Source organism: Chanodichthys erythropterus, chromosome 7 (genome assembly GCF_024489055.1).
Source record: "Chanodichthys erythropterus isolate Z2021 chromosome 7, ASM2448905v1, whole genome shotgun sequence".
Taxonomy (NCBI): Eukaryota; Metazoa; Chordata; class Actinopteri; order Cypriniformes; family Xenocyprididae; genus Chanodichthys; species Chanodichthys erythropterus.
In genome coordinates this window covers 25039182-25061306 of record NC_090227.1, presented here as the reverse complement: position 1 = coordinate 25061306, position 22125 = coordinate 25039182, and the positions used below count along the sequence as shown (strand labels likewise).

General features: G+C 37.5%; 3 protein-coding genes across 3 annotated transcripts; 2 read left to right on the top strand and 1 right to left on the bottom strand.

Moving 5' to 3' along the window:
* Nucleotides 1–15: 15 nt before the first annotated feature.
* nob1 (NIN1 (RPN12) binding protein 1 homolog) lies at nt 16–7206 on the top strand. The gene is made up of 9 exons (XM_067389936.1): nt 16–109; nt 649–781; nt 899–1032; nt 1111–1182; nt 1312–1449; nt 1541–1831; nt 5634–5731; nt 5843–5987; nt 6163–7206. Exons 1-9 carry the CDS (start codon nt 41–43, stop codon nt 6436–6438), a joined length of 1356 nt encoding a protein of 451 aa, XP_067246037.1. The 5' UTR covers nt 16–40; the 3' UTR covers nt 6439–7206.
* Nucleotides 7207–7392: 186 nt separating this feature from the next.
* On the bottom strand, nt 7393–14112 carry cog8 (component of oligomeric golgi complex 8). The gene is made up of 5 exons (XM_067389934.1): nt 13681–14112; nt 11903–12110; nt 9044–9862; nt 8271–8439; nt 7393–8168 (listed from the first exon to the last, which is right to left on the bottom strand). The coding sequence occupies exons 1-5, from the start codon at nt 14007–14009 to the stop codon at nt 7768–7770; spliced, it is 1926 nt and encodes a 641-aa protein (XP_067246035.1). The 5' UTR covers nt 14010–14112; the 3' UTR covers nt 7393–7767.
* On the top strand, nt 14064–21416 carry nip7 (NIP7 nucleolar pre-rRNA processing protein). The gene is made up of 5 exons (XM_067389937.1): nt 14064–14223; nt 14598–14684; nt 15205–15343; nt 18675–18815; nt 18922–21416. The coding sequence occupies exons 1-5, from the start codon at nt 14168–14170 to the stop codon at nt 19039–19041; spliced, it is 543 nt and encodes a 180-aa protein (XP_067246038.1). The 5' UTR covers nt 14064–14167; the 3' UTR covers nt 19042–21416.
* The last annotated feature ends 709 nt before the right edge of the window (nt 21417–22125 follow it).

The following is a 22125-nucleotide window of genomic DNA, read 5'->3' as shown; positions in this document are numbered from 1 at the left end:
AGAGTTCATGTCCGATGCGACGCTTTTCTCCACTGTCAAGATGGAGGCGACCATGGCGGAGCATGTTGTGGCAGATACTGGCGCATTTATTAAAAGGGCTTCTCTGCAAGTGAGTTATTGTTGATGACGTTGCCTTCTTTTTAAAATTATTGTAATACTGCTGTCCATAAATGTCAGTTTTGATGACTGTGACACTGGATAAATGACAAAACTGACATGTGCGTGCTAGTGTAGTAAGAACTGGCTGTTCAAGAATAAATATTTGACGCATTGTAGGCACGAGTGTGGTTTATTTGATTATACAAAGGCGACACACTTACAAAATATCGTATGGTACTGCCAGTTTTTTGCACAGTGTTCCATAGGAGTACATTAGTGTATTTTAAAATGTTTTGGAGCACAATTTACCATGACGCACTAATTAATTCACTCATTCAGCACCATAGAAAATGCTGACAATAACAACAGCTCCCAGTTGAACAAGTAATACATGAAGTTTATGTGATATAGCCTAAATAAATGTATTAATATAATGTATTCATTTATTGCTTTGTGTGTGCGCGCGTGTGTTATGCATACCAGACGCAAAAAGAAACCATGCATTTTTATCTCTTATCACATGTTTGTTTGTGTTTTACTTTGTTTTAGGAATTTGGAAAGAACATATATACCTTGAAGGATGTTGTTGATGAAATTAGGGATAAACCAACTAAAAGGAGCTTGGCTTTTTTGCCATACAAGCTCAATTTCAAAGAACCATTTCCAGAGCATGTACGATTTGGTAATAACAACTGTTACTGTTTTTGATGCGTATTACTTTAAAAGTCTTTATTTGGGTGCTGGAAGTGTGTTATGGGTGGTGATTTATGCATATTTTTATTTACTTATTATATCACAGTGACAGAATTTGCTAAAAAGACGGGAGACTATCCCAGTCTTTCAGCAACAGACATCAAGGTCTTGGCTCTGACTTATCAACTGGAAATAGAGAATGTAGGAACTGACCATTTGAAGAAAGAACCTGAGAAAAAGGTACTGATGTTTTAATTACTTCAGATTTGAATTCACATTTGTTCTGGTTTAAGACACAGTTTTCTATTTGTATTTTAGGTCCAAGTATGCAGTACACAAAGACATCCTGAGACTCCTGTTGGCATTGCTGGTTTCCATTTACCATCAAAAGTAAGCCAGTACTTGCAAATCCAATCTGTATTTGAATCTTATTAAAAGGGATATCCCAAAGATGTCTTTAAAGAAAAAATCTGGCTAAACTTGAGGGTGCCTACTAATTTAATATTTTTCCCAAAAAAGTCAAGTAAACCAGGTACTGTTATCCAAAGCCCACCTAGAATGAACGAGCCACGAGACCCTGATAGTTCACAATTCAACAGCTTTCAGTTTTGGAGGAGTCCTCTGCCCAGCATTGAGGCTGATCTTCTGGAAATGCTGGTTAGGAAACAGACAACATTTCAATCATGTTTGACAAAATTAAATATTTAAACTTATTTAAAGTGTTTTCCTTCTTTCTTTCCTTCTGTAGGCAGTTGATGCCATCACAGTTACAAACAAACTAGAGTCTGTTGATCTGTCCACTGACAGCTGGGCAGCTGAATCTGAAGAACATGATGGCACTAAAGGAGACCAACATGAGGAAGAAGGAGAACAAAGCAGTGATGATGATGATGCTGAGGAGGAGGAGGAAGAAGAAGAGGAGGATGGTGGAGGTTGGATTACTCCCAGCAACATAAAGCAAGTCCAGATGAATGCTGGAAACGGGGGACTCTCAGCAGATGTCAAAGTGGGCTGCGTGACTACTGACTTTGCCATGCAGGTACTTGTGATCATTGATCAAAACTTGATCATTGAACTAAAACTCCTAATTACTGCTTATTAATAGTTAATAAGGTTGTTGTTAATTTTCGGTATTGGGTAGGATTAAGAGATTTATAAAATAAGAATAAGATATGGTTACACTTTATTTTACAGTGCTGAGTACTATTAATTAACTCCATGTACTTACTATAAAGTTACGGTTAGGGTTTGGTTTAGGGTTAGTTACTTGTAATCATGCATAATTTACTGTTAATACGATAATTAAGTGTAAAATAAAGTGTTACCGAAGATATTAAAGGTACAATATGTAAAATTTTTGCAGTAAAATATCCAAAAACCACTAAGCTAGTGTTATATATTTTGTCCAGTTTATTACTAACAATATCTCTAATGTTTTCAACTACTTGTAAATCATGAGAAAATTCCCATTCTAAACAGTGACACGGGGCAGTGCAGTCGCCTGTCAATGACATCAGTTACCTTTGTTACCGCCTTTACTGACGTAGAAACCACATGACAACAGTGCCGTGGACAAATGCGGAAGTAGAGTCTAGCGTCCAGCAAACCACTAGCTCGCTTCAAGCAGTTCCTTATTTACTTCTTGCACGTTTTATGGTGGATTGTGTTACTTATTTATGGAACATAATTACTGTTTACCATCTGCCGCTGGTTCTGTCGACAAGGACAGCTCCCGTAAACTCATAACCGGAAAAGCGGAAGCGGCGCCGGCGGCTGTGTCATAATAAAAGTCCCGCTGCTCGTGAGGCATGTGTTGATCAATCGCTCCAGCTCCTCGTTCAGCTCCCGCAACACTCGGTCCTGCTCTGCTTCATACTACAGTAACGTTAATAATCGCATCCACGAACATGAGTTCTTCCAGACTCCAATCCCTATTGTTTTGCACCGTCCGTTGAGATGGAGACCACATGTCCCAAGTTTCCGCTTTAAAACTTGGCGTCATCAAACTACGCCTTTGTTTTGAATAGGCTTCTAGCGTCCTCTAGCGGAAAAAAATATCACAAACTGTACCTTTTTAATATGTACTTTGTAAGTACTAATAAACAGCTAATATCCTAGTAATATGCATGCTAATAAGGAGCTAGTTAATAGTGAGAATTGGACCCTTTGTTAACATTAATTAACTACAATAGTTGAACATAAACTAACAATGAAATACACATCTGCATTTATTAATCTTAGTTATTAATTTTAGTTAATGCTAATTTCAACATTTACTAACATTAAAATCAAAAGTTGTATATGTTAATATTATTTAATGGACCTGAGCTAACATAAACTAACAATGAAAAGTTGTATTTTTTAACAAATGTTAACCGATTAATAAATACTGTAACAAATGCATTATTCTTAGTTAATGTTAAAGGGATAGTTCACCCAAAAATAAAAATTCTGTCATCATTTACTAACCCTCAGGTTTTTCCAAACCTGTATAAATTTCTTTGTTCTGTTGAACACCAAGGACGATATTTTGAAGTATGTGAGAAACTGAACAGTTTTGGGCAGTATTTTTTTTCCCTACTATGAAAATCATTGGTGCCCCAAAGCAGCCTGGTTACAAACTTTCATCAAAATAGTAAATGATGTAAATGATGACAGAATTTAAATTTTTGGGTGAACTGTCCCTTTAATTAATGTATCAACTTACGTTAAAGGGTTAGTTTGCCCAAAAATGAAAATAATGTCATTTATTACTCACCCTCATGCCGTTCCACACCCGTAAGAATTTTGTTCATCTTTGGAACGCAAATTAAGATATTTTTGTTGAAATCCGATGGCTCCGTGAGGCCTCCATAGGGAGCAATGACACTTCCTCTCTCAAGATCCATTAATGTACTAAAAATTTTAATCAGTTCATGCGAGTACAGTGGTTCAATATTAATATTATAAAGCAACGAGAATATTTTTGGTGCGGCAAAAAAACAAAATAAGTTATTATAGTGATGGCCGATTTCAAAACACTGCTTTATGAAACTTCTGAGCATTATGAAATCAGTGTGTCGAATCATGATTCGGATCGTGTGTCAAACCGCCAAACTGCTGAAATCACGTGACTTTAGTGCTCCGAACCGCTGATTCGACATGCTGATTCATAACGCTCCGAATCTTAATGAAGCAGTGTTTTGAAATCTGCCATCACCGTATAAGTCGTTATTTAGATTTTTTTGGTGCGCCAAAAATATTCTCGTCGCTTTATAATATTAATATTATATTAATATTTAAAAAAAAATAACTTAATTTGTGTTCTGAAGATTAACGAAGGTCTTACGGGTGTGGAACGGCATGAGGGTGAGTAATAAATGACATTATTTTCATTTTTGGCTCAACTAACTCTTTAACAATTGGGACTTATTGTAAAGTGTTAACCTTTACTTTATTTTACAGTGTCCTTGTTACACGTTACATGTAGTTACTAAAGTAGTAAATATAAATTCTGCATAATTACATGCAACTAACCTTATAACAAACCTTAATCTTAACCCTTTAGTAATTACATATACCCCCGTACAAACAAGGCTTAAGCTAATCAGAGACTAAAATGTTTTTTTGAGCATTTTTAACTGAAAGAAACTTGCACTGACATATCTTAAAATATGTCAGAGCCATTGTTTTGTCTCAAGATGCACAAAAGTAATGTTTTTTTCTAGGGAACGTTTAAAAAAAAGCGTATTCCTTCTTGATAATCTATAAATCGCTTGTGTGGGAACTGTTGTAAGATGCCTTCAGAGCCAGAGAATATATGCTGCATGAAGATAGAACAGGTATAGTTTATTTAATTATGGTTATAACTTATGTTGTCATCTTGCTTTTATGACATGCTATTGCATTTGTGTTGCGTACTGTATTGCAATAACATGGCCTCACCCCTTTGTTGCGTGTTCACGGGGGCAGGGCTTATGAAAATCTTAGGGTTAGTGATGTCACCAACCCAGGAAGAAGCTCGTTGTAGTCCCTACCAGCTGTTTATTGTAGTCCTTAAACAGAATTTTTGGTTACATTTTATTTTAAGGTGTCTTTGTTACAGTGGAATTATACACTTAAGTACTGAGGAATATTACGTAATTACATGTACTTACTATAGGGGTAAGATTAGGGTTTGGTTTGATTTAGGGTTATGCATAATTTACTGTTATTACTATAGTTACTACATGTAACATTTGTAACAATGACACTGTAAAATAAAGTGTTACCGAATTTTTTAAAAGAAAATATCTCCCTTTGCATTTAAAGCTGCTGTCTGCGATTTTTGGCCCTCTAGCGGTTAATAAACAGAACTGCAGGCGTCTTACGGAGGAACATTCTAGCCGTAGCTACTTTTCTCTGTGTATGTCTATGGCGAGTCACGCAGTTACTGTGATACTCTGCGGCGAGTCCTACCAGTCTGATCTGAAATAGTCTGAATATAAAAACTTATTATAAGTGTACCATAATGATTTAGGATAAGACAAAAACACGGTTTGGAAAATGGATTCATGTTGTATATTCTCATTCTATCATTTTTGTAAATTTTTAACACAAAAAAGTTCCGGACTGCAGCTTTAACTTTGAGCATCGTAACTTTGCAAATGTTGTTTATGCTCAAACAGCAACATCACACACTGACTAAAGTTAAAAAAAAAGTGAAATCATAATCACACACCCCTTTAAATATATAATTACACTGTAATATAGACACCTTAAAATAAAGCCCAACCATAGAAATGTATCGGATCTATTTTATACAAGTTATGTCTATTATTTTGTCACAAAAACCTAAATCTTCTTGTTTTTTTTCCTGACAGAACGTTCTGATTCAGATTGGACTGAATGTGCTGTCTGTTAATGGCATGCTCATTAAAAACACCAGGAACTTCATTCTGCGCTGTCATGCCTGCTTCAAGTGAGTGATGGTAATTCACCTCGGTAAATAATAACCGAAAAACTAATTTTGTAGCAGCAATAATTACATTTACAATAATATGATTTTATTATTGTTTCCATTTCTTTTCAGGACAACAACAAACATGAACAAATCTTTCTGTCCAAATTGTGGGCATGACACCTTGAGGAAGGTTGCAGTCACCATAAATGGGGATGGAACTATGCAGATGCATTTTTCGAGGAATCCCAAAGTGCTGAATCCAAAGGGGAAGAGAGTGAGTTATGTTTTGACAGTAAATTTAATGTTGTGTATGAGCTAAATGCATTAGAAATCATGTTCATTTGGTTTCTCATTTACAGATCAAAGCAAAGCTGTTGTATTATTAGTAGTGTCATATAAATTGTTAATGATGTGTACTTATGGCTTGTCTCTTCTCTGGTCCTCTGCAGTACTCTTTGCCTTTGCCACAAGGAGGAAAACATGCCAGCAACCCCCATCTGGTGGAAGATCAGCGTTTCCCCCAGCAGAGGTTGTCTAAAAAAGCTCGCCAGAAGACTGATGTGTTTGACCCAGATTACCTGGCCGGCAGCTCACCGTTCTCTGAGCATGACATCTACAGCAGGTCAGCCAACTTACACCTGCGGGACACCCAGACCGGAGGAGGAGGAGGAGGACGACGACGGACAAATCCGAATGCAGCACGCAAAAAATTTGTTAAGAAGTGATTGTTCTCACACTACCAGCAGAATCTGGACTGAAAGCCAGAAATGTTGAATTCAGAAAAAGAAAACTGAAGTAAAATGTTTTACAGTGATTTATCTAAATCATGTTTCATCTATCTCTTAAGGTAACGTTTTAGGCTGTTACAGAATATTTTTGGGTGAACTATCCCTTTAATGCACTAATATGAACAAACAATGAACAAGTTGATAAATACTTTACAAATTATATTGTTCATTGCTAGTTCATGTTAGCTAATGCATTAACTAATGCTAACAAACAAGACCTTATTGTAATGTGATATGGAAATCTTATTTTTGTGCCAATTTACTTTACTTTTAATACCTAGCTTTTCTGATCTAGATTAAAAGAACTCAAATTCTTTGCAAAAACAAACAGCAATTTTTCTCCCAATTTTAATTAACCTCCCACTCCCCCCTGGAAAATGAGTAAACAAAAACATTCAAGAGGTAAACAGTAAATTACAAGCACATACAGAAGACCCAAAATATTTTTGAACACTTAAGTTAAACTTAATATTGTATTTGTAGACAAATGGTGCACAAGCTTTTCAAAGAAATATATATGTATGTAATTATATATATATATTTTTTTTTTGCAATGTTTAATCAACTTAATCACACATGCCTTTTAGTCTGTGCGTGAAGTCTAAACTTATCAAATTCACAGGTGTCCTAGTAGAAAAACAGTTAAGTAATTAAGAATATGTTCCAATAACCACAAATAAACAGAAAATTACACAGTATATTTTGTCTTCTTTTTGTACAGCATATCATGTCTTTTGTGAAATGTTTTGCTTAAAGTGCTTGTGCGATCTTAAAAAAAAAAAAAAGTGGCGTTTATTAAAATGCAACAACATTAAGACATTTTAAGTTTGACTTAAGTGTCAAAATACTTTTTGGGACCACTGCAAGTCATAGAAAACATAAGATTCAACTTTTTCTCCACAATTTAAATATTTACCATATATAATTACATAATATTACATTATTACCTTCACCAAATAAAGTTGCCAATAATATTGCAAACCAAACCCTGGTCTAAGTATGTCCAGATGGTTATTTGCTATCAAAACCAAGCTTTATTGTTTAGGACACATAAAAGCATTCAACACACACTTTACAGCAGGGGTTTCCAAACCTGCTCCTGGAGGGCCACTGTCCTGTATAGATTAGCTCCAACCTTTATTAACCACACACCATAACCAGCTAATCAAGGTCTTCAGACTTCAGAAACTATAGTTGGAGCTCTGCAGGAATTTAGCCCTCCAGGAGCAAAATTGGACACCCCTGCTATACAGCAAATGTTGCTTTTTATTTCGACAACGTCTCCTCAACATGAATAACTGTTTTGGACAAATCATCTGGTAAGTCCTGTACATCAAAGGTGATTTCAGGCTTGGGGGTTTCGTCGTTTTGCTGTGTAGTGACTGCTTCAGCAGAAATGTTCTCTTTTTGAGAAAGATGAGGATCCAATGCTGACACAGGCTTTTCTTGTTCAGAAAAGACAGGCTTTTCTTCTTGAGGAGTTAATGGATTGACTGAAGTTGAGGGATCTGATTCAGCTGTCGTCAGGCTGCTCAGATCAGGGCAGAGATCCAGGACAGGGGTTACAGGCTCCTTCTGGGGCAGTACAAACTCCAGCGGCTCCAGAACCATATTCACATTTATGCAGCCTAGACTGCCATACTTATAAACCTGGGTTGGAGGGACACCTACAATACAAATGCAAAATACATTAAGACAACATCATGTTTTATTTTTGAAATGTGAGAATAATGTTGGCTGGTGCTTGATTTTATCCAGTGGATGTTTACCTAGAACAAGTGCAAGCTGGGCTGGAGGAAAGAGAACTTGTAGACATCGGTTCAAGAAAGGCACCATGTCCTCAGCAAATGCACTGCAGAACTGAACGAATAACTCCCGTTCACGGCTACTGAAGGCAGATTCTTCAGCTCGATGGAAAACCAGGATCAGCTTGGTCACCTGATAAGAAACGAATAGCATTGTTAGATCAGATTATGTCAAATCAGGAGAATAATTGTACAGATAATCCAAGCAAATATATCTAAATCTTTTTCCTTTCATAGTCAATTTAAATTCAGTCAATCTTCATTGTTTTGGGTTCAATAAGTTTTTTTTTTTTGTTTATTAATACACTTATTCAGCAAAGATGCACTAAATTGATCAAAAGTGACAGCAAAGACATTCATAAAGTAAGAAAAGATTTTTATATATCAAGGAATCCTGAAAAATGATTCAAAATATTAAGCAGCACAACTGTTTTCAACATTGCCAATAATAAGAAACATTTCTTGAACAACAAATAAGCATATTACAATGATTTCTGAAGGATCATAGGACACTGAAGACTGGAGTAATGGTGCTGAAAATTCAGCTTTGACATCACAGGAATAAATTACGTTTTAAAATATATTCAAATAGAAAAAAGCTCTTTTAAATTGTAATATTTCACAATATTACTGTTTTTACTGTATTTTAGATCAAATAGATTTAGTCTTAGTGAGCATACAGGACTTCTATATTTAAAAATAGTATAATAATTAATATCCTACATTTCCCTGCGTACCTTGATAAGGGCTTCCTCAACGCATCTGCTAACTTCCTGTGCAAGTCCAATAGGGCAGCACAGTCTTAAGTCATTGAAGGCTGTCAGGACATTATTGAGGAAGCAGGCTAGAGGTGGGAAATCCAGCAGGGCCATGGGGGGCTGCAGTGTGCCCGGCTGGGTGCTCGGGACAGCTGGCGGAATGGTGCTTCCAAGTATTGATGGGAAAGAAATCAGTGTGTACAAGTTCATATCTTCTTGGAACTTGTCCACCGCTTCCTGAACAGCTTTCCGGTACGTGTCCATGGCAACCTGCTGAAATATGGGAGCGAGTTGGCCACGGAAATCCGCCCCGACCCGGCTAAAGGAAAGGCCGAAGTACATGCACTGGCCAAGCAGAGAATCCAAGCGGCTTCCCACCCCACGCTGGAGGTCCCGATCGAGGGTCTCCAAAAACTGTGCCGCCTGCTGCACCACCCAGCCATGAAAGATGGCGCTCTCGTTCAAAGCCTGACCTCCGGGTGGCAGCAACGGATCCTCGTCTGAGAAGATGGCACGATACTGGGTGATAATATCGAAGAGATGTACGCGGCAGGTTTCGATGGTCTTTGTAATGTGGAAGTATGGATCTTCATCTGGGATTGCGGTGAGAATGGATCGCAGCCAACTCCCACGAGCTTGCAGGAATTTGACGCGCAGCTCGGCTTCGGTAAAAACATCCATTCTGCGCAAGTATCCAATCACACGCAGGCAAACCGGGAGCTGTGAATTGCTACGCAGCTGCTGAAGAAGTTGGTTCAGCATGAGTTGAGCTGACAATCGAACCTCATGCACAATTCCCTAAAAGAAGACAAACAGGACTATTATATAATATAGCTGCAAGCAGCAATTAAGGGACCAAACACACAGAAGCAAACAAAGAAGCTAACAGCAGGCTAACAATGTCATAATGGACTATGATAGCAACTGAGACAAAGACACTGCTTGTCAATTTTGAAGTCAATCAGATCAATGGTACTGTAGTTAGAGCTAATTTCATGTTTTGTTCAATTACAGTGCAACGTTGCACTAGCCATAAGGTGAAACCTAGCAGGTTTGGTATCGTTGAACTCAGCAAAGATTAAGCAATCTAAGGAAATAAGTCAACCACATCCAAAGTTATAAGCATGTAAATAACTTTAGGTCCGAAACTTCTAAGGCTCGTTCAGGGCATTGTGCTGATGACCCATATCGAGTTTTGTAACGATATGCTAAGGAGTTCATAAAATACAGCATTTTACTGCAAAATTCAAAATGGCTGATGCCCAAAATGGCATCGGCATTGGACTTGGCATGCTGCCCCAAATCTAATGAGACAAATTTTATGATTTTTGGGCAAACCGTTTAGAAGTTATAAGCAGAAATAAAATATTTTTGAATCTCCAGACCAGTAGGTGGCGCTGCCCTGAAATGCTGCATGTAGCCTCAGGTCATGCTTGTGATGACATGCTTTTACCAAGTGTGGTCTGAATATGATAAAGCATTGCAGAGATACAGCCTTACATCCATTTTCTCAAGTGCTACATAAAATTCATTTGTGCGTTTATCGAAAACGGTTTGACAAATCTACTTGAATTCCATTCCAATTTTGTGAAAATCTGAGCAACAGCCTAGGAGGAGTTCAAAAAAGTATTTTTTTTGGAAAATTTTAAATGGCGGAATTTTTTTTATGACGGAAAATTATGTTTCTAGCCCTTATGGTTCAAAAGTTATTAACATAAACATGAGTGTAACTTTGGACAGTTGGTGGCGCTAGAGGGACTGAGTTAAGAGAATTTGCTATGGTGACAGTGTGCCAAATTTCATAACTTTCCCGGAAGTGGTTCTATGGACTGCCATAGACTTCCAGAGCGGAGGAGGAGAAGAAGAAGAAGAAGAAGAAGAAGAAGAAGAAGAAGAAGAAGACCAACGGATGCAATAGGTGCCTTCGGTGCTTGTCCCCTAAATATAAAAAAGCGCTGCGCTGGTTGTCTTTTGACTTCCGGCTTGTATTTCCACAGCGATCTTATGTATTTATGAATGAACTGCTCATTTTAAAATCTTCCCGGTCTACTGACATTTGTTATGACATCTGCTTTAAACATAACAATGCTCATGATAACTTTCATTAACTCTAGCTGGTGAAGTGGATTCACGTGTGGTAATTATTCTTCAACAGCGATGCCATAGAAATATACAGGGCTACCGCAAAAAACGGAAGTTCAAAAACAATATTCTAAAGATGGCGACGTGCTTGTTTCTCTGGAAAATAAGGTCTACAGTCCACCACGTGAAAAGTGTTAGTACATTCAAACAGAAAGTAACGCTTAGAAAAGTAGCAGCAATATTATGGAATGTTGCATTATTATGAATGATTTATCCGTGCACATCATTATCAATATTTTTTTTCAAATTCATGTGCCTCTTAATCTTTAATCAAAATAACTTCCTTTCCCTCTTGCAGGGACATCTCTGATGATGTGTTTAATAGCACAAGGGCTGTATACCAGTTATATATTCCCAAACACTGGTAGTTTGTTTCATTTTAAATAAATTTGTTTAAGCTTGGCGTTTATAATAGATGCCGTTTATGATGAATGCGACAATAATTTATGCTTATTTTATAAATTTTGTTCTGAATATAGTTAAATTTAGAGGATTTGTTGTGGAATGAGGGAAAGTATAATACATGATAGTGTTTATAATGTTTCTAAATGTTTCATTTTAATTACAGGTATTTTACATTATTTCTAATTCTTTTTCTCTCAACAATGCAATGCGACTTATTTTCAAGAAAATACAGTAATAGTGAAGAACAAAGAGTCATCTTCAATTACTGGTGCAGCACAGTATCATATGTACCTGAATGACAGGAAGTGATGAATGTTTTTTCTCCAGTCTCTTGACATAAGCAGCCAGCTCCAGCGCCTCCTCGTAGTATCCGTTCCGAACGCAAGTGTCCATCAGCTGAGGGATCTCCAGAATCTCCAAGATCTCAGTGTGTCGATTCAGTGTCAGGCTATTCATACGCCTGCTGACGCTGATCTCCTCAGCCTCCTTAATAAAACCTCTGCAAATAAATGCGAGAAACCAGTTACATACATACAGACAGTATCTCACAGAAGTCAGTACACCCCTCACGAATCTACAGTGGTCTGGTGGTACATCTGGGAGCTTTCAGAAAACTCCCAGCTTACAAGCTGTAATTACGAGCTCTATGAGGACGTGAACGCTTTTTACAAGCTAGAATCTCGTAACTACAGGAATTACGAGGCCGTGTGAATGCACCTTTAGCCATTTTCTCTCCTCTGTGTCATGTGACTCGTTAGTGTTACAAAGTCTCAGGTGTGAATGGGGAGCAGGTGTGTTAAATTTGGTGTTAACGATCTCACTCTCTCATACTGGTCACTGGAAGTTCAACATGGCACCTCATGGCAAAGAACTCTCTGAGGATCTGAAGAAAAGAATTGTTGCTCTACATAAAGATGGCGTAGGCTATAAGAAGATTGCCAAGACCCTGAAACTGAGTTGCAGCACGGTGGGCAAGACCATACTGCGCTTTTAACAGGACAGGTTCCACTCAGAGCAGGCCTCTCCATGGTCGACCAAAGAAGTGTGCACGTGCTCAGCATCATATCCAGCGGTTGTGTTTGGGACGTATAGAGTGCTGCACTCATAGACGTATGAGTGCTGCCAGCATTGCTGCAGAGGTTGAAGGGGTGGGGGGTCAGCCTGTAGGTGCTCAGACCATACGCCGCATACACTGCATCAAATTGGCCTGCATGGCTGTCATGTCTGATGAGACCAAGATAAACCTATTTGGTCCCGATGGTGTCAAGCGTGTGTGGCGGCAACCAGGTGAGGAGTACAAAGACAAGTGTGTCTTGCCTACAGTCATGCATAATGGTGGGAGTGTCATGGTCTGGGGCTGCATGAGTGCTGCCGGCACTGGGGAGCTACAGTTCATTGAGGGAACCATGAATGAGCAGAGCATGATCTCCTCCCATCGGAGACTGGGCCGCAGGGCAGTATTCCAACATGATAACGACCCCAAACACACCTCCCAAGACGACCACTGCCTTGCTAAAGAAGCTGAGGGTAAAGATGATGGACTTGCCAAGCATGTCTCCAGACCTGAACCCTATTGAGCATCTGTGGGGCATCCTCAAACGGAAGGTGGAGGAGCGCATGGTCTTTAACATCCACCAGCTCTGTGATGTCATCATGGAGGAGTGGAAGAGGACTCCAGTGGCAAACTGTGAAGCTCTGGTGAACTCCATGCCCAAGAGGGTTAAGGCAGTGCTGGCACTATTGACACTTTGGGCCCAATTTGGACATTTTCACTTAGGGGTGTACTCACTTTTGTGGCCAGCGGTTTTGACATTAATGGCTGTGTGTTGAGTTATTTTGAGGGGACAGCAAATGTACACTGTTATACAAGCTGTATACTCACTACTTTACATTGTAGCAAAGTGTCATTTCTTCAGTGTTGTCACATGAAAAGATATAATAAAATATTTACAAAAATGTGAGGGTGTACTCACTTCTGTGAGATACTATACATACATATAGACAGACAGATTAGTTAGACAGCCTATCATCCATCCATTATTTCCTGACAGTGAGAGTGAAGCACAGACCTGCATCTCTCAGTAAAGCTGGGCAGTTTGTGCAAGAGTTTCGAGAGACAGTTCTCCACTGTGCTGAAGTCAGTGTAGATGTGTTGTGTGCAGTCCGCGGTCCTGATGAACGTCTTGTAGTTGGTGAAGGCCAGCTCACGGGTCTGCTGCAGGATCTGAGCCCGCTCTTCCGACAGACGCTCCGGCTCCCGGTTTAACTCATCCACACCGCACGAGCACAACTGCGACAGATACGCCGCGAAGTCCGGATTCTCTCTCCAGTTCTCAGGAAAGCTGTCTTTAAATATCGAGGCCAGGATACTCTCATCCTCCACGTCTACGGTAGCCATGATCGGAAGTGTTGATTCAAAACTCAACAATAAACTTTATTTAAAAGACAACGACGTCACATATGTGCGACGGACTGAACCCACGTGGCTTGCGCACTGTCTGAAGGAGCTGCGGTGTTTTTTAGCTTCTTTAAGAAAAACTATTTATTCTTTTCACCATGCGTCCTTTAACAGACGAAGAGACAAAAACAATGTTTGAGAAACTCTCTAAATAGTAAGTGACATGTTTCGGTTTTACTCATTTAGAGCAGGGATCGTTTAACAAAAGTGTAGCCAGACTGTGTGATCATGTCATGTGTAAAAAAAAAAAAAACTATTCTACACTTTACTTTAATAATATTGTGTGTGTGTGTGTGTGTGTGTGTGTGTGTGTATATATATATATATATATATAAATTATAGTATAATATAATATCTTTGTAGGGTTTTTATTTGATGGGTTTAATGTTTATGATGTGATATTTATATAATTATGTTGAAATATTGTGTACATGTGCTGCACCATAGAGCCCAAGACTATTTTAAATTAGACTTGAAGTATATTTTAATGCAAGTTAAATTAAATATGCCCAATTTTTGTGTTTCTAGCATTGGGGAGAACATCAAACTTCTTATTGATCGGCCTGATGGGACTTACTGTTTCAGACTTCATAATGATCGAGTATATTATATGAGGTAAAGTCTGTTATATTTTACTTTATCTTTTAAATGTGATCACCATAAAAATGTCCTATTGAAATTTCCTATTCTTTTTAATGGGCAGTTTGCTCTAGGCAAGACAAGTAATCATTATTTTGATTTTAAAGTGTTTTTAATGCATATAGCTGCAAGAATTTTTTATAAACCTTTAGGAGTACATAATGAACAGACATGGTATAAAACCATGGAAAAATAAAACTGACGAACCAACCCAACTCACTTGAGCTGAATAATGACACTTTGTCTTTGTAGAGCTGCTTTATAGCAGAATTTGAATTTGTCTTATATTTAATGTTTAAATATAAATAATAAATGATAATAATAAATAAATAAATAAAGTTTGCATCATTAAACATTATTTTCCCATTTTTGTACTGTGAAGCTGCTTTGAAACAATCTATTGTATAAAGAACTATATATGTCCAGTTTGGCTTTCCTGGGGTCTTTAATGTAGCATTCATTTAAATAATCTTTACTCTCATCTTTTCCATTCTAGTGAAAAAATCCTGAAGTTGGCTACCAATATCTCCCGAGATAAACTGGTTTCAGTTGGCACGTGTTTTGGAAAGTTCACAAAGACACTGAAGTTTCGTCTGCACATTACAGCTCTGGATTTCCTCGCACCATATGCTAAGGTAAATATTCATTCTGATTATGTATTTTGTAACTTTAACACTGTTATTTTCCTTTTTATTACTATGACGCTGCTTTAAAGTTTCATATAAGCATTGTATAAATAATTTTGATTTCAATTATATCTGCATTTGTTATTTTGACACCTTTTAGCTGTTTTTCCTTTGGTATCGGGTCTGACTCATAAAAACATCAACATAAATAAAATCAAAAAACGAAAAAACAACCACAACTCACACGTAGGCATAATTTATATTAATCTGCAAGACACATTTCAAGCATTTAAGCAGAAGCCTTTAGATCAAAAGACTTTTAAGATAATGAATAACAAATTCAGTCAAATAGAGTACCTCAGGGATGACTTGTTTTTGTAGGCAAAACCCGGAAGCGAGTTAGCATTTTAGGACTTCTGGTTCCATCGCCCTAAAAGTCTATGGGTTTTTTGAATGGGTTTTTGCTAAATCGCCTGAAATAAGGTCTGTGGTTAACAAAGCCTCTTAATATCTTCACGTTTTGATCTGACATAAAATACACCCGCTTGTGATTTTTTTTTTTTTATTTTTTTTTTTTTTACCAAGTTGCTAAAAGGGACTACTTCCTTTGGTGGGAGACATTTAGCATTTCTCATGAAAAAGTGGATAAGTATTCACACACCGTGCAGATCATAATCAGCGAGAATGTTTTTAAATAGTTGTTTTTTAAATAAAGTTTGAGGAAGTTTGGTGTTGATGACGTTGATCCGCGACCATTGTGTGCTGTAGTCTGTTTATAGCCTACTGTTAGCTTTTTATATCTGACTTTATTTAGGCTTCAAAATTTATAAATGTTAACTTGTAAAGATTATCTTGATAGACAAATGTCTAAGTATCAAAACATAATATTGTCTGCGATTTTTCCAAAAGTCTATGGGAAAAATGCATAGGCTTTCGATCGAGGGAACCCGTGCACCGCTAACTTCCGGGTTGGCCTACAAAAACACGTCATCTCTGATTTGGTCAGTAGTTGGCGATGTCACTTTGTAAAGAAACTCTATGCATCTATAGACTGAACACGTAATACGAATGCACATGACGTTACAATTTTCGCAAATTTGCATTTTTGTAGTTTACACAGAGACGATAACAGTATAATTTTCAAAAAATTGCAAACTTTGCAACTTTGAAAGTTTTCAAGTTTGCATTTTCAGGCCCTCGAAACAGTGTTGTTGTTCAAAATGCATAAAAAGTTTCTGTTTTTAGTTGAAAACGATGTTGTGTAAACACCCCTTAGTTTAGTTTTTATTTCCAGTTAATCATTTTAGTGCTTCAATTTAAACTTATTTTAGTTTATTGCCGAGGCAAAATTTCAAATTTTCATTTAAGTTTTTGGTACAGGGTTTCCGCGGGGTCTTAAAAAGTCTTAAAAAGTCTAAAATTCTGAACTTTAAATTTAAGGCCTTAAAAAGTCTTAAAAACGGCCAGATTTTCATCAGAGGTCTTAAATTTCATTTAGTCACGTCTTAAATTTTTTTACCCATTTCCAGAAACGCTACCTGCTGAAAGTTATTACAAAGTAGCAAAAAAGTAGCGAGTCGTAGTTCTTTCTGGGGTATATTGGTGTTGGTATACGCTCTGATAAAACTACAAATCCCGTGATAAATACAATACCTGCCCGCGAAATACGTCTGCGTCTCCTCAGAGTTTGTTAAAGTTCGGCTACGTGTGGATGGTGAAATGGGAAAGTGTACTTTCAACGAGACATGGCTAGATCACAGCGATTTCTGCTGTTGGTTACAAGCGGTACCCAGCTCCAGGTACGAGGCTCACTGCAAACTTTGAAGAAAAAAAGAAAAAAAAATCAGCTAGAGAGTCTGGGTGTGATGCGGTGTAAAGGCGCTGGAGTCACACGCCAGAGCGGAGAAACACAAGCTAGCCGCAAAATCCCTTCAGCGGACTCGGCCAATTAGCCTCACCACTGCCGTCGTCCTCCTCAATGCCTGGTCCCTCCGGTCTCCAGCGCAATAGCATCACAGCTCCGTCGAACAACCTTTGGGGTACTTTTTGAGCGACTGACACATCGAAAGCAGAGGTGATTTGTATACTACACACGGTGACTAAACAAACACCACTCATTTAATAGCAACAGTGAGATTAGCGATCTCTTCCAAGTGATGTTCCCTGATTCAGTAATCGCGAAGTCGTTCTCTTGCGGGCCCAACAAGATCGCTTACGGCGAGATTTGGATTGGGGGAGTTTATAAAGAGGGAATTGATTCGTACTCTTACCGGGCCGTATGTCGTAACGTTCAATGAAAGCCAAAATCAGACCAACAGGACCATTGTTCTGGAACAATGAAATAGTTTAGTCGATGTACCTGGGCTCACAGTTCATGGGACAGTGCGGGACACACACACACACACACATACACATACACATACATACATATATCAGATAATCCATGTTAGATAGATACTCTAATTATCCCGAGGTAAGTATCTATCTATCTAAAATGGATTATCTGGTGTGTGTGTGTGTGTGTGTGTGTGTGTGCTACATTGGTTGTTACATGGGTTGGAGTAGCCTGTTCAATCTTTATTAGGCTATTAATATGCTGTTTTGTAATGTAAATAAATAATGAGATGAAATCTATTCTATTTGAGGGCAAGTTTGTTTTAGCCTATTTTCATTTTGGGCCTAAGGTTTTTAAGGCATTTGGCACATTGATGTGTGTGGAAGGTTACTAATGTGATTGCTTTATCTGTAAATTAAATAAATGCTTTTTCAATGACTGAATTCATTGAAATAAAATGATTTTTTCAGAATTTCTTTGATTTTAATATTTTTTGGTAATGCGTCGTGTAGGTCTTAAATTTCAGTCTTTATGGTCTTAAAATGTCTTAAAAAGGTCTTAAATTTGACTTACTGAAACCTGCATAAACCCTGTGGTAACACTTCACAATAAGGTTTCATTTGTCAACATTAGTTAACATGAAGTAACAATAAACAATACTTCTTACAGCATTTATTAATCTTAAACTTAATTTGTTAATCTCAACTCTTTGCTAATACATTTTTAAAATTAAAAGCTGTATCTGTTAACATTAGTTAGTTAATGCACTGTGAACTCAACATTAACAAAGGTTAATAAATGCTGCAAGTATAAACGGTAACACTTGTAACGCTATTTTACAGTGTTACACATCACTATACTATAGTAATTACTATAAATTGTGCTTAATTATATGCAACTAGCCTAAACCACATCCTAATCCTAACCCTAAAGTACATGTAGGTAATTAATATTACTCAGTACTTAAATAAAGTGTAACTGTAATCTGCCTCCTGTATGCTGTAGTTTAAGGTGTGGGTGAAGCCTGGATCAGAGCAGTCTTTCCTATATGGAAACCACGTCATGAAATCCGGCCTGGGGAGAATCACAGAAAACACATCGCAGTACCAAGGAGTGGTGGTGTATTCAATGTCCGATGTACCGCTGGTGAGACATTTTTGTTTAAAAATGTTCAAGATAGAACAACTGTTGTCATGTTAAGAAAAGTATTCAGTGACCTTTAAATGCAATCACTGTCTTGATCTCATTTCAGGGCTTTGGAGTCGCAGCGAAGACCACACAGGAGTGTCGGAAGGTCGACCCCATGTCCATTGTGGTTTTCCATCAGGCTGATATTGGGGAGTACATCAGAAGTGAAGACACGCTGACATAAGAGCACATAACGGCAGTACTCATGGACAGTTCATTACATTCTGGCTATTGGATGTTCTTTTACACAAGTTTGACAAACTTCATTCAAATCAACAATGTTTGACAGTCTTTTGGACGGCTTTCAATGTGTAATGAAAATCACATACAAAAGGATTTGTTTGACTATTTCTGTATGAAAAAGGTTTGAAATAATGTAGTGGCTTGTGCATTTATGAATTATTTTCTGATTTAATAAAACAGGACACAAAACCAAACCATGTTACATCTTACTCAAACTAGTTAAAAATAAATGTTTAAGAATAATTTAGATAAAATCAACACTGACAGTGAAATCAGACTTGCCACACATCCATATTCCTTTTGAACAATTAAAGTGAATTTCTTATTACTGCAAAAGGTTTCTTGCGAATTAAAGGTGCCCTAGAACCCCTTTTCAAAAGATGTAATATAAGTCTAAGGTGTCCCCTGAACGTGTCTGTGAAGTTTCAGCTCAAAATACCCCATAGATTTATTTTAATAAATTTTTTTAACTGCCTATTTTGAGCCATTATTACATATGCACCGATTAAGCGTGCGGCCCCTTTAAATCTCCCGCTCCCCCGCAAGCTCTCAACTGCCTTAAACCGCAAACACAAAGTTCACACAGCTAATATAACCCTCAAAATGGATCTTTACAAAGTGTTCATCATGCATACATCGACTCCTGTGAGTATGGTATTTATTTGGATGTTTACATTTGATTCTGAATGAGTTTAAGGCTGTGCTCTGTGGCTAACGGCTAATGCTACACTGTTGGAGAGATTTATAAAGAATGAAGTTGTGTTTATGAATTATACAGACTGCAAGTGTTTAATAATGAAAACAGCAATGGCTCTCTTGTCTCCGTGAATACAGTAAGAAGCGATGGTAACTTTAACCACATTTAACAGTACATTAGCAACATGTTAATGAAACGTTTAGAAAGACAATTTACAAATATCACTAAAAATATCATGATACCATGGATCATGTCAGTTATTATCGCTCCATCTGCCATTTTTACGCTATTGTTCTTGCTTGCTTACCTAGTCTGATGATTCAGCTGTGCAGATCCAGACGTTAATACTGGCTGCCCTTGTGTAATGCCTTGAACATGGGCTGGCATAAGCAAATATTGGGGGTGTACATATTAATGACGCAGACTGTTACGTAACAGTCGGTGTTATGTTGAGATTCGCCTGTTCTTCTGAGGTCTTTTAAACAAATGAGATTTATATGAGGAAACAATGGAGTTTGATACTCACTGTATGTCATTTCCATGTACTGACCTCTTGTTATTTAACTATGCCAAGATAAATTCAATTTTTCATTTGATGGCAATTCTGATACTGAAGCTGATTTATTATATTTCCAAGTTTTCTATGACAGTGGAAACAGATTAAAGTAGTGCAAATGTAGGTACAAGAATGTTTTTCTTTAGAAAACCCATATATTGTGACCCCTTGACAGTTTTTTAAAGGGGTGGTTGATTATGATTTCACTTTTTTAACTTTCGTGTGTAATGTTGCTGTATGAGCATAAACAACATCTGTAAAGTTAAGACGCTCAAAGTTCAATGCAAAGGGAGATATTTTCTTTTATAGAATTCGCTGTTTAAGGACTACAACGAGCTTTTTCCCGGGTTAGTGACATCACTAACCCCAAAATGTGTACAAACCCTGCCCAAGAGAACACGCAACAAAGGCGGTGAGGCCATGTTACGCCATAATTGGCTGCTTTAGAGAAGAGGAAGAGTTGTAGTAGAGTGTTGTTACCATGCCGTCATTTTACACCGGACTGCTTCAATGCTGGATTTGCACAACAGATTAACATGACGGCACATGCTAGTCAATAAGTTGAATCAACTGCTCAGCAACTACATATATTTTTATCCACTAACCATTCAGAAACGTCCATATGCATTCTTTAAGTTGTAACTTCTTCCTGAGTCTCTCCATCAGTTTCTGACTAAGGTTGAACAATGTAAGGTTACTGAAAATCATCATTTTGGCTGCGTGAGATTCTCCAGCTTTGTTGTTGTTGAGCAACCGAAGCGTGAGCTGTTAAAGCTCTGCCCTCTTTTGGAAAGCGGCCAGTACCTCATTTGCATTTAAAGCGACAAACAAAAACAACGTGTTTTTGATTACACCTAAATAGGGGAAAATTTGACAAGCTAAAATGATCTGTGGGGTATTTTTAGCTGAAACTTGACAGACACATTGACACCAGAGACTTATATTACATCTTGTAAAAGGGGCATTATATGACCCCTTTAAAGAAATGAATACTTGTATTTAGTAAGGATGCATTAAAATGATCAAAAGTGATATTAAGACAACATTGTAACATTGTTACAAATATTTCAAATAAATGCTGTGCTTTTAAACTTTCTATTCATCAAACAATCATAAAAAGAATGTTTCACAGTTTACACAAAAATATTAACTATTTTCAACACTGATAATAAGAATTTTTTTCTTTTTTTTTTTTTTTTTCTTTCAGTAAATCAGTCATTATAATGATATTTGCAGATCATGTTATACCTAAGACTGGAGTAATGATGCTGAAAATTCAGCTTTGCATTAGAGGAATAAATGACTTTATAATTATATATATATACACACACTCTTGAAGGACCAGCACCACATCCTCTTGTACCACTGTTTGAAGAATTTATCTTCCAGAATCTGGCAGTAAGGTGTGGGAGTCACTTTTAGTCCATCTCTTATCCTGAAATGTCCGTCTTGCAGATATGGACTAAAAATGATCTTCCAAAACTTACTGCCAGATTCTGGAAGATAAATTCTTCAAACAGTGGTACAAGAGGATGTGGTGCTGGTCCTTCAGGAGTCACTCTCAAGCTGTCTGTCTATAAGGCCTATAAAAACCCAGTCTTCATGTATTTTATAACACTTCAGCTTGTGATTCTTATTAAGAGCGGGTCATTTTTTAGGATTCTTTAGCTAACCTAAGTCTCTGAGATCCTCAGACTTCTGGAGACTCCAGCTAGGTTGCAGTTCTGGAAAATGGTGGCGCTGGAGACTAAAGGGTTCCTGATGGTTTCACA

Excerpts from the sequence above, each read along its gene's own strand:
- nob1 (XM_067389936.1), top strand. The coding sequence starts at position 41 with ATGGAGGCGACCATGGCGGAGCATGTTGTGGCAGATACTGGCGCATTT. Across the intron at positions 1,033-1,110 it reads AGAAAGAACCTGAGAAAAAG|GTCCAAGTATGCAGTACACA; the intron begins GTACTGATGTTT and ends TTTGTATTTTAG. Across the intron at positions 5,732-5,842 it reads CGCTGTCATGCCTGCTTCAA|GACAACAACAAACATGAACA; the intron begins GTGAGTGATGGT and ends ATTTCTTTTCAG.
- cog8 (XM_067389934.1), bottom strand. The coding sequence starts at position 14,009 with ATGGCTACCGTAGACGTGGAGGATGAGAGTATCCTGGCCTCGATATTT. Across the intron at positions 12,111-13,680 it reads AGCTTTACTGAGAGATGCAG|AGGTTTTATTAAGGAGGCTG; the intron begins GTCTGTGCTTCA and ends ATTTATTTGCAG. Across the intron at positions 9,863-11,902 it reads CATCACTTCCTGTCATTCAG|GGAATTGTGCATGAGGTTCG; the intron begins GTACATATGATA and ends GTCTTCTTTTAG.
- nip7 (XM_067389937.1), top strand. The coding sequence starts at position 14,168 with ATGCGTCCTTTAACAGACGAAGAGACAAAAACAATGTTTGAGAAACTC. Across the intron at positions 14,224-14,597 it reads TTTGAGAAACTCTCTAAATA|CATTGGGGAGAACATCAAAC; the intron begins GTAAGTGACATG and ends TTGTGTTTCTAG. Across the intron at positions 14,685-15,204 it reads GATCGAGTATATTATATGAG|TGAAAAAATCCTGAAGTTGG; the intron begins GTAAAGTCTGTT and ends TTTCCATTCTAG.